Below are 12,235 nucleotides of genomic sequence, written 5' to 3' on the forward strand. Positions count from 1 at the left end.
TAGGCAACCTCAGAGGCAGGGTGCGATCAAATCTTTCAAAAATGATTCCCATGGAGTGTTCAGACGGGCAAAAATCGCTCGTATCCGCTCACTTTATCTTTGCACGAAAACTCTTCGTGTTTCCGGGCAAAGAGGGGCAGCTGTGAGCACGTGATTTTTGCCCTATATGAATTACTCCCACAAATTCAAAATAAAATAATTTCTTTCATTATTGCAAATTTCGTAGATTTTTGTAGCATTTCTGTTAATTGTTTGCATTTTTTGTTTTGTCTGAGCATTTTAATTAACGAAAAATACAAAAATATATGTGTGTTTGCATTCATGATTTAATTTAATATTCTAGGGCTAATTAAGCAATTAGGTTGTTTATAAAAGGAAAATTACACAAAAATAGTTTAATTTGCATTTTTAATTTTAAATTTTGATTTTAAGTAGCTTTCCCTTTAATTTATTTTTTTAATTGTGACAATTATCATTTGGGTTTAATTAGTGTTTGTTAGGTGAATTAAGTTCTAGGAATTAATTTACATTTTTATTTAATCTTGAAAAAAAAACAAAGAGAACTTTTGGAAAAATTGAAATAGGTGAAAATAAAAGGAAGAGCAATACCAATTGGACCCATCCCCTATTTTCTTGTCCAAGCCCAAATTGAAATCCTCCACCCCAGCCCAATTACGCCAAACCCGCCCGGCCAACCCGTCTGCAACCCGACCCGACCCCCAAATAATGGGTTAAACCCAAATGAAACAAGCGATGAGCCCTAAAGTCCCAAACGATGCCTACTGTTCTTCTTCTCCAAATCGCTCGAACCATGCCCCAAATTCAGTCCATATTCGGGTGAGTGAATCCCAAATCTCGCCTTACGCATTTCCCCTCTCTCCTCATCACCATTTCTAATGGTTTCTGACACCAAAGATTCCCCTCTCCTCTCACTCGCTCGAATTCGAGTTTTATCACACGATTGGAAGGCTCTGGAGACGAGATGCTGGATGAGTGTGAGGCGTTGGATTGATTTCACTCAATTCGAGCCCCACATTCATCAAGGATTGGTCTTCAAAAGAAGCCTTATCCGATTTTGTGAAGGGGGACTCAAAAAAGAAAGAATTTTCTGAAAAAGGGTTGAAAAAGGCTCCAAAACTGATGGTTTTCGGTTTGTTTTCTCCTTTGAAGAATCCTTTCAAAGTTTCAGAGAAAGTCGCATACAACTCTTTCTGTTTTTTTTTCTTTCTGAATCCGGATTTGAGTTCCAAGGATATAAAATTGAAGTTTGAGTTTGGTTTTCTACTGTCGTCTTGTTGATTTGCTGCTGAACCTCGCTAAGATTTGGAGTCGAGAGGTGTATTGTCGAGTCTGTAATTGTTATAAAGGAGATTTGCAATTTCAGGTTCATCTCTTCTCCGTCTTTCCATTACTCATGGTTTTGTTTTATGTGTTCATGTTTGTTATAATTTTGTTTAAGACTACTTGAGAGTCAGTGCTCGTTGTTTGATTTTGAATGTTGAGTTCCTTTTGCCTTGGTTCAGGTTTTTCGTATTCTTGGTTATTCTACATCGGACGAGTGATTGCACACAATGATGTAATGGTTGTGGTTGTGTCACATTGTCTCACTCATTTTTTAAAATTTGAGCACTGAAACAGAGTCATGAGGTTTTAAGGGTGGAACCTGCTTGTTCGATCATTTTGTTGGTCTGGCCATAGTTTAAGGACCAAGTAACTTGTGTGCTTAGTTCATTCTTAAATTAGTAAGTTCAATTTTACTTCTTATTGAATTGCGACTAGCTGAGATTTTAGGGTAAAGTCTGTTCAAGTTGTGTCGATTTTTCTGATGCATTGTAGCTGAAATGTGAGTTCGAACATAAACTGCTTGTTGGGGATATGATTTTACTTGTGATCCAATGTTTTGGGGACTGTTACTGAATGCATTTTAGTCGATGGTGGCAGCAGCGACTCAAATTCAAGTTGCTATTCTGAAAATGTATGAACTAAATTGGTTCCTTTGAATTGAGAGTTTCTTATCACAAATCCTGAGCTGCCTTTTGTCTGGGAGTTCAGGAGACCCCTGTTGGCATTCTTATGATGCATGGCGTGCAAAACTCCAGTCACAACTGGATTCAGCAGACTAGTTTCTGTATAGAAGCGGTATAGCAGTTGTGCATCACTTGTTCCTTCCAGAATTCAGATTGCGAATAGGGCTGTTGCACTTCATTATTCTGTCCACTGTGTGCATAACCTACTGAAACGAAAGGCTTGCATTGGCAGCTAGGAAATTGGGAATGCTGTTTAAAATGTGAATCACCTAGTTCGTGGCTGCCTATCTTAGCATCTGGTTGCATTAGTCTCATACTTAATGGTCACACCACGAGCTTCATCATTCACTGGATAAGAAGACTTACAACCACTGTCCTCCTTAATAACTTTGTTAAATGAACTGCCACCATAGTATGTATAACTAGAACTCAAGCTTCTTTTGCATTTCCATTGAAACACACTTCTTCTTCTTTCGTGCTAGTACTGATGGAAGTTTATAGGGAATCTATTTGCTTTGTCCACTCATTTGAACAAGAAAAGGAATAAAAACAGAAAATTATTTTGTTGGCCTCAGTTTCTCTGATAGACTAAGTCTGTTATTCAGAGATATTGATGTTTGCTGGAGACATTTGCATATTCACTATTACGCTGGAACTGTTGTGATGCAGAACAACGCGAGTTGAGTCAAGCAACCAAATTTAAAGGAAGTTAAGTGATTAGGAGGGGACAACAGGGGTTACAGTCGTCGACTTCATACTGTTTACTCATTTGTATTGCTATATAGAGTTTTGCAGACCCTAGCATGCATTTTGCAGAATTGCTTGTGTTTGTTTGTCTTTGTCCAGGATCTTTGAACTAGTCATGTGGCCAAAGTTAAGAGAGTAATTTCAAGCAAAAGAATATGGGCCCAGCGAATGAGCAACCAGGCCCTTCTCCACGTTAATGCTTCTGGGCTGTATATCCATGTGCCTTGAGTTAGCCCGTTTGCTTTTCACAGTGTAGTTAGCCCGTAACTCGTGGCCTTAGCAATCCTAACTCGATTTTAAGAATAATTGTTGAATATTCGTAGAGAAACCTTTAGGGCCGTTTAAAATACAATTGTGATTGTGTACATGTTCGCGTAATATGATTACAATTCTAAAAACCAATTCGGAGTATGCGTTCGCGCAACTTCGAACAAACATTCTTAATAATAAAAATGGGTGTTCGTAGGTTATTAATTAAATTGGCTCATATAGTTCGAGGTGCGCCGTCTACCATTTAATCATACAAAATGACAAATGTTTGTAGTTTGCTTTAGACACGCGCAACTTTGGCCAAATCTTTCTTTTTTTTATAAAGTGTTATTAATTGTGGACATGTTCGCGTGACATGATTTTTCACACGCCAAACAAATGGGTACACGTATGCGTGACCCGTTTCAAGATAATGTTCTTAATTAAAAAGTGGTTAATAGATAAATGCACATAGGTCCTAAAATGAATATTTAAACAATTTAAGCCAAGTATAAATTGATAAGCGACCGTGCTAGAACCACGGAACTCGGGAATACCTAACATCTTCTCCCGGGTTAACAGAATTCCTTACCCGGATTTCTGTGTTCGCGGACCATAAATAAGAGTCAACTTCCTCGATTCGGGATTTTAACCGGTGACTTGGGACACCATAAATTATCCCAAGTGGTGATTCTGATTTTTAATAAATAAACAATCCCGTTTCGATTGTCCTTTAATTGGAAAAACTCTCTTATATTTATACCCTTTACAGGGTGTAGTAAAAAGAGGTGTGACAGGTGCCGAAACGTTCCCTGGTCTTCCAAAACCTGATCCGGACATACACTCAAGTCCAAAATCATCATATGAACCTTATGGAACCTTCAAATCTTGATTCCGAGGTCCTTTACTCAAAAATTCTAGTCATAGTCAATTCTTTCAACTTAAAGCTTCCGAAATGAGAATTTTCTCTCCAAATCAACCCTGAACTTCCCGGAATTCAATTCTGACCATGCGTACAAGTCATAATACCTGAAGTGAAGCTACTCAGGGCCTCAAACCGCTAAATGACGCGCTAGAGCTCAACACGATCAGGTCGTTACAAATAGCAAACTCAATTTCTCGTTATGGCGGAAGACCCAAAAGTTCATCAAGAAAGACATCGGGAAACTCATTAACCACAGGGATGGACTGACTGGTTGGTGACTCTACTTCCATATCCTGAACCCGAACTAAGTGATAAATACAGCCCTTTCTGATCATCTTCCTTACCTTGAGATAGGAAATAAATCTACCTCTCGGCGACGCCGTATTACCTTTCCACTCCAAAACAAGCTCCCATGGAAATTGAAATCGGACTATCTTTGATCTACAATCAAAATTGGCATGAAAAGAAGCCAACCAATCCATACCCATGATAACATCAAATTCTACCATATCTAACTCGATTAGGTCTGCTACGGTAGGTCGACTATGAACTACTATTATACAACCCCTATATACTCGCTTAGCTATCACTGAGTTCCCAACAGGTGTAGACACCTCAAAAGGTTTAACCAATTTAGGTTTTATTCCAAACTTACTAGCAACCAACAAAGTAACATATGATAAGGTGGAACCTGGGTCAATCAGTGCATATACATCATACGAGGAGACTGATAATATACCTGTAACAACATCAGGAGATGAATCTTGATCCTGTCGTCCTGCTAATGCATAAATGCAGTTCTGAGGACCTCTCGAGCTAGATGCTCCGCCTCTACCTCTACCGCGACTCACTGGTGCTTGTGAACCTTGCCCAGGGGGTGTACTGATGATGACGAACCAGCTACAAATCCTGCTAGCTGATCTATGCTTGCATCACCTCTCGTCGAACAATCCCTCACAACGTGGTCAGGATAACCACAAGTATAACAAATACCCAGTCCCACACGGCACTGCCCGACATGCTGCTTACCACACTAAGCACATCGTGGAAAGGGCAGCCTCATCTGACTTGACTCACCCCTATACTGAGATCCTGAGGCCCTGGAATTCATACCAGGCCCTGAATATATGGAATGATCACCGCCAAACTGAGGGGGTGCACTAGACGATGGTTGGGATGGATATCTCACGTATTGTTGTCTCTAACCACCTCGAAACTCACCAGAAGGACCTTAAGACCTTGCTATCTTATTCTGGGCCCTATCATGCTCATGATAAGCCCTCTATTTCTGCTTACACTCCTCTACACCCTGAGCGTATACCTGAATACAAGAAATATCCATGTCTAGTTGGAGTGAGACCGACATACAATCGTTAAGCAAGTATGGCTTGTTGATACCCAATTTTTTCCTATATATTTTCAATATACAAAATAACTTCAAAATGACATATATGTGCATATGTAAGCATATCCAAGTGTTTTATTTTTTTCCATAATTTTTTAAAGGTTTTTAAATCAACGTATTTCCCTCTTTTATCTATAAAAACCCAATAATTATTTCCAAAATTATTATTTTGGTAATTCATTTGTTGGACTTTTATATTTATACTAAGATATAGCTAAGGTAATTTTTTCATATCTTTACATATTTATTTAGTATTTTAAAGCTAAATTGTATATAATTGCGATATTGGCCCTTTTAAGATTCAATTGTGTTTTATATTTATAAAATTAAGCCTTGTGTTTTAAAATTGTTAATTATATGTTACAAATCATTTTAGAGCTTTCAATTTATTTCCAAAAACTAATTTACTATTTTTTATAATTTTAAAAGGGGGAAAATTGGCTATTTAAATAATAGCCCAGTTACATTTCAATTTTAGCCTAAATCTGACCCAAAATTAAACCCAATTTCCCCGGCCCAATTCCCATTCAAACCCGACCCCTAACCCAATTAAATGACCCAACCTAGATTCCCTACCTACCCTTTTGAATCCAAGTCGTTGATCACTCAGATCAACGGCCACCATTCGCCATTCCATAATTAAACCCAAAAGACCCCTTACCCTATTTCATTCTTCACCAAATGTCGCCTTTGAATCCCCTGTTCTCTCAATTCTCTATGAAACCTCACATGAACCCTAGCTGCCGCCATCTCATCCCACCCTAATCTGCCTTAACCCTTGCCTAATTCATGGCCTCTTGTGGCCATTGGAGATGTGTATCAACCTCCTATGGCTCCTAGGTGTTTGTTTTTGTGGTTTCATGGCCGAACCTCGAAGGGATCTGGTCTAGTCCTTGCTCGACTTCTGCTCATGGCCTTTCTCCGGCCATCTATGACCTTTCTCCGGCCTCCATTCATGGCCTTTCAAGGCAAGTCCTTGACTTTCCTGGTTAGATCGGAAACTTTCAAGGTCTTTCTCACCTTTTCTGGGTTTTTCGAAACCCTAATCTTTAAGATATTTCAATTTTCTTTTAGATCTACCTTAGATCTGTACTTACTATGAATTTCTTAAGTGTTTTCTCGAAGGTTCTTCAACTTTTCTTTCAAAATGACTCTTCCTTTTTTTTTATTAAGGTTTCTCTTAACCTCTCTTTTAAAGATATCTTCTCTGATTTTGGTGTTGTTTCATGATTTTGCTATGTTACTTGTTTATGCTTTCCTTCTACTTGAGTTAGTATGTTAAAAACCCTAGATCCCTTTTTGTCTTATCTGAGTTCTGAAATTGTTTGCCTAAATGTGTGCTTATTTTTTTAAGTTCTTTGTTTCTGACTCTTTTCTCCTTGTTTGGATTATCTTATTTTGAGTTCTTATCATCTCTAAAACTGGACTACTGTCGAAGCCCTAAAAGGGGTTTTTCTCACTTATTACTACTGTGAGACCTTTACTTGTTTCTGATTTCTTTTACCTGATACTATGTTCTTCTTCATTGTTGATTCTATATAACTACTTGACCTACTTGACTACTGAGCTTCAAATATTTTTTCTTACTACTGAATCCTAGCTTATTTCTGCCACTACTGTACGTTTGTGCTATCTCTTTTGCCAATATGTTTGGCCTCGCATGTCTGTTGTTTCTGTTCGCTTTGTTTATATGCTGAAGTTTCTTCCTTGATTGATCTTGATTTTGTGACTGATTACAAGCTTTTCTTTTATGAACCCTAATTTCACTCGTCTGTTTAAAATTAATTGATTCTTTTCCCTTTATTGTGATGTTTTACCTTGTTGAATCCTTTCCCAAAATAAGCATATTTTGTACTTAGACTTGATTGTTTACGTCATGCTTTTATCACCTCTTATATGGCAATAATCAATCTGTCCCTAAACTGATTTTTTTCCTTAATTAAACCTGCTACTACCCGTTAAACAGTTATTCCTTAATTAAAGGGAGTCACTTGTGTTAATTGATTCTGACTTGTGATTGTTTCCATGTTTGTGTTAAAACTTTACTTATTACCTTACTTTTCACTAACTATAAATACCCTGCACCCCTCTTCTTTAAAACACACGAACAATTGAGTTCAAGAACACACACTTACACCCAAAACTTTCTCTCTTTTCTCTACTACTACTTGTGCTACTGCTTTGTCTAGACGGCTGAAAGCCAAGGCTAGACTGTGGAATTTTTGCCTACTTTTCCTTTCTGCACTTTGTTTCTCTACTGGTATGTCCTAGTTAATTTTCAAGCATCAACAACAACATGTTTCTTTAAGTTGTTCCAATTTCTTGCCCTCTTACCTGCTTCTGCTTATGTTTCTGCAATCAAGTTGTATTATTAGCATGTTGTAATATGTTCCCATTCCCCTTAGATCAATGTTTCCCCTATGTGTGCACTTGTTGACTTATGAATCCCAAACCCTCATGTCCCCTCTATGTGTTTGTGTTCTATGGCTGGTTTGTGGGCATGCCAGCATCATCTATTGTTGTGCATGACCAAACCTGACCCCTTCTGGGGTCATATGCTTCATACAATGTATTCCCAAAACCACTTGACCCCTTGTGTAACTACTAATTCTGTGTACTTTGAGTTTTACTACTACTGTTTTCAAATCACCTTCACCACTTACTATTTCCCAGTCTAGTTTTAAACAAACTCTTTTTTTACTATGTTCTGTACTGCCACTATAATCTTAGACCTAGGTTCTGCCCCTCTTGTGTGAGCCTTGCCTTGGGAACCTTGAGCTCTCTCTGAACTTGGACACATAAAGGCTGGCCCTTCCACACTGCACTCATCTCTGTCTGGTTATGCAACCTGGGTGTAAGCACTGCCCGGGGCCCCTTGAGACCCTTAGGGAACTTTGACACACCTAGGTCTGAGAAAGGCTGTGAGAACATTGGCATTTGAGGTGGTTTATTCCATAACTCAGAGAGGAGGTCAGAATCAGGCTTCCTAAGGTTATAACTTCTTATTTTGCACTTTTTTGATTCAACCATTTTTGGTCTGTAATAATTTGTAACAAATATTGGGTTTGGCTAGTGAAAGGGTAGATAACATACCTATAGGATCTGTTTAATAAATTCTGCATGTTTTACTTCCACACTTAGACACCATGCCTATAGGATCTAAATGCCTATAATGACATCATGCCTACAAGGTTAAAATTAGCTTTGAAGTTAGGTGTCATGTCTATAAGATCAAAATCATTTTTTTTATAGAAATCATGCCTATAGGAATTTCGCTGTAATCAAATAAATCCTGCCTGCTTCATTTCATGTTCAATTAGATATCATGCCTATAGGACCAAATCAGCCTTTAATACTTAGATATCATGTTTGTAGGAATTAAAATCAGCAATAATAGAGATCATGTCTATAAGATCTAAAACCAGTTTAGTTAAAAAATCAGGTTGACTCGTACTATTCTGAATCAATTTAAGCAACCTACTCCTTTTATTAATACAGTTTAGAAAGCATGCCTATAGGATCCAAATCGCCTGTTTAAAAAAAATATCAACCACTCTTCTGTTGCCTTCTTAATCAGTAATAGATATCATGCTTATAGGACACCACCAATACACACTTAGACAAGCCCTAGGTAATAATAATAAAACTGAATCCGCCTTTGTTTAATTAGCAACTGCTACAAGCAGCATGAAGGCCTGATTCAAACTTCTTATCTGAGTTATGTAATAAATTGGTCTGCTTCAACAATTAAAACATCCTGCCTCGGTATCTTTAAATTATGAACCTAACTCTGTTTGAGTCATGTTATTTATGTGTGTTGTCTGCGGAGGTATATATGAGCCTCTGAATTGTTTATATGTTTTCCCCCAATATGTAGTCCTACATGTTTTGTATGTTGCCTTAGCCTTTTGCCTTTAAAACCTAAGAGTCAGCCTAAAATCCTCCCTCTTATAGGAATAGTAGTCCTAAATTCCTCCGGGACTGATAGGAATGTGATGGATAATAGCATACAATAGAGGTTGAGACCAATTCGCACTTTAATACCTTAACGGAGTGGGAAGGATAGATATGGATATGATGACCGGTGTGCTAATACCATGTGTATCCCCTATACTGAAGAGTGTCATACCGGGTATCGCATTGATGTGATCCATATTATAAATAAACCTAAGACCCCATTTCCTTTTACATTCCCAAGTATTTTTCAAAATTCGCCTATTAACAATTATTTTCAAACTCTTATGTGTTTAAACTTAAATCCTCTACTACTTGAGCCTATACCTATATGTTTGCTACTTGTATAAAATTCACAAAAATGTCCAGCCGGAAACTACACTAGTGGATCCCGAGGGGTGCCTAAAACCTTCCCCTTAGGATAATTTCAAGCCCTTACCCTATCTCTGGTTATCAAACAAACTTAGAAATGAACCTTATAGGTGTCCTAATGCACCTTAAATCATTAGGTGGCGACTCATCAAATGCAAACCCAATTCCCAAAAGGAATGAGTTGTCCTACCCCAAAATGTCATAAACCCAATTTTCCGATGCAAAGGGGAAAAAAAGGGGCACGACACGGCTCTAACCCCATCACGAACCGGTGAACCCGATCCTCCATCTTAGATACAATAGTGGGAGCATACCTTGCCAATGAATCAAACTGAAGACTGTACTCCCGAACACTCATGTTACCCTGTCGAAGGGTCAAAAACATATCAACTTTGGCCCGTCTAAGTTCTGGTGGCAAATAATGACGAAGAAAGGCTTTTATAAACTCCTGCCATACTGCTGGATGGGCATCCTCACCTCTGGACAATTCCCAAGACTCGTACCAATTAACTGCAACATCTCGGAGTCTATAGGAAGCTAGCTCAACTGACTTAGTCATAGTGGCCTTCACTACCCTTAACGTCCTCTGCACTCTATCAATAAATACCTTAGGGTCCTCATTTGGATTTGCTCCGGTGAATACCGGAGGGTCTAAATTAATGAAGTCACGAACCCTCGCACTGACAGACCTATTTGCATGAACAATACCTACTTCCTGATGCTGAGCCTGTGCGGCTACTAATCGGGTTAATATCTGAATAACATCTCTCATCTCCTGACTCGGTACATCTGGCTGAGGAGTTGGACGTACAGGGGCGGGCGCTGGAGATGGTGTCCCTCGGAGCTCTTCTGGAAAGGGCGGGGTATATGAAGTCTGATATGGATCTCACTATGAGACTCTCCCCGAGCCCTGGTAACTCGTGGCGCTCGACTAGTAGTCTCGCCAGCCACAGACTTTCCCTTCTGGGCGGCTGTAGTCTTTGGAGGCATCGCTGAAAACGTAACATATTATTAGGAACATGAATTATTATCTCGCATGATTTGAGATAAAAAGAGAGTATAATATCCTATATGTTCTGTAGCCTCATGTCTATATGTGTGGTGCACAACACACCCATAAATAGGACTCTACTAGACACGGTTTGTAGACAACCCTAGGACAGAACTGCTCTGATACCACTTTTGTCACGACCCAAACCGATGGACCGCGACGAGTGCCCGAGTCCTACCTGTCGAACGCCCTTAAGCATGCGACTAAGATATAAACATGAATAATATATGATGAATTACGAGAGTAACATGCTGGAGGAAAACTTGTCCAAAAGACATATATACATATACGTGCAAATTACAGTGGGATCAAGTGGAGCACGCCAACTCTCGCTAATCAAGGATCCTAAGAAGGAGGACCGTCGACTTTCCTACATGTACCTGCGGGCATGAAACGCAAGCCCCGGGAAATAGGGCGTTAGTATGAATAATGTACTGAGTATGTAAGGCATGAAAATCAGTACATAAGAGACATAGATGAAACATGGAATATAGAAATCCATCTGTAAATCTGAATAATTTTATAAATCCTGAAACATTTATAATATCATGCACGTGCATATAAATGTCGTGTCATGCATAGGTATATGTGTACATAATATCATCAAGCCTCTGAGGGCATCCCATCATATCGTCTCGGCCACTATAGGCAACATCATCAACATATACCAACTAATTAGGTGGTGGGGCGTATATCACGCCGTAACCTTTTTTCGACATCCCATATATATATATATATATAGACGAGTATATAACGCCATCTTGTCATGGTTCAATGTACATGCATAAATTAATGAAATGCATGAAAATATGTAACAATCTCAATATTCCTTTCAGATAAACTTTATCAACTGCGTATTATTCTGAGATCCATGAACAGAAGGTATAATAATATGTCACATGGGGAATCAAGAACACAGAGACCACTAGTATTTCTATGAATAGAGTCGTTTATGAAAACCGTATATTTGCTCGTTTCTTCTGTATAATTTGGACCATGCCAAAAATAAAGAATGGATCGCCTTAACATACCTGGAGTAGGGGAAAATCCGTATAATATTCTTGTAGGAGAATTTGATTGCAAGAAATCTTGTTGCTAATGTCTTGTTTCTAACGTTCTGTTGGTGTCTTTGTTTTCAAGAAATGAAAAATGAGCTTTGTTGAAAGCTTGAAAATGGCTAACGTTTCCAGGAATGTTAAGAAGGCTAATATTTTTGCAAAATTCTAATGTCTTTTGAATTGTAAAGAGTTCCTAATGTTCTGATATTAAGAATTGTATAATAATCACAAGACATGTAGTGTCCCTTTATTTGCAACTTAATTGCCACCTATCAAAATGACTAAGGAGTCATTTTCCTTAGATTGTGGCCAACTGCCACGTTTTTGGAGGGGTGGGGTGGGAATTATTAATCTTTATCCACTTATTAGGTAATTAGGTAATGTTCTGTTACCCGGTGATTAATCAATTACCCACATAATTAAAAATTATCTGAAGATACTACTCAT

General features: G+C 38.4%; 1 protein-coding gene across 1 annotated transcript; it reads right to left on the reverse strand.

Annotated features, from left to right (window-relative positions):
- Positions 1-2,316: 2,316 nt before the first annotated feature.
- Positions 2,317-10,451, reverse strand: LOC138875358 (uncharacterized). The gene is made up of 2 exons (XM_070154183.1): positions 9,994-10,451; positions 2,317-2,428 (listed from the first exon to the last, which is right to left on the reverse strand). Exons 1-2 carry the CDS (start codon positions 10,449-10,451, stop codon positions 2,317-2,319), a joined length of 570 nt encoding a protein of 189 aa, XP_070010284.1.
- Positions 10,452-12,235: the final 1,784 nt, after the last annotated feature.

This window comes from Nicotiana sylvestris, chromosome 8 (genome assembly GCF_000393655.2).
Source record: "Nicotiana sylvestris chromosome 8, ASM39365v2, whole genome shotgun sequence".
In the NCBI taxonomy this organism is placed as follows: Eukaryota; Viridiplantae; Streptophyta; class Magnoliopsida; order Solanales; family Solanaceae; genus Nicotiana; species Nicotiana sylvestris.

Excerpts from the sequence above, each read along its gene's own strand:
- LOC138875358 (XM_070154183.1), bottom strand. The coding sequence starts at position 10,451 with ATGAGAGATGTTATTCAGATATTAACCCGATTAGTAGCCGCACAGGCT. Across the intron at positions 2,429-9,993 it reads CAGTTTGATTCATTGGCAAG|TTCATTTAACAAAGTTATTA; the intron begins GTATGCTCCCAC and ends CTATGGTGGCAG.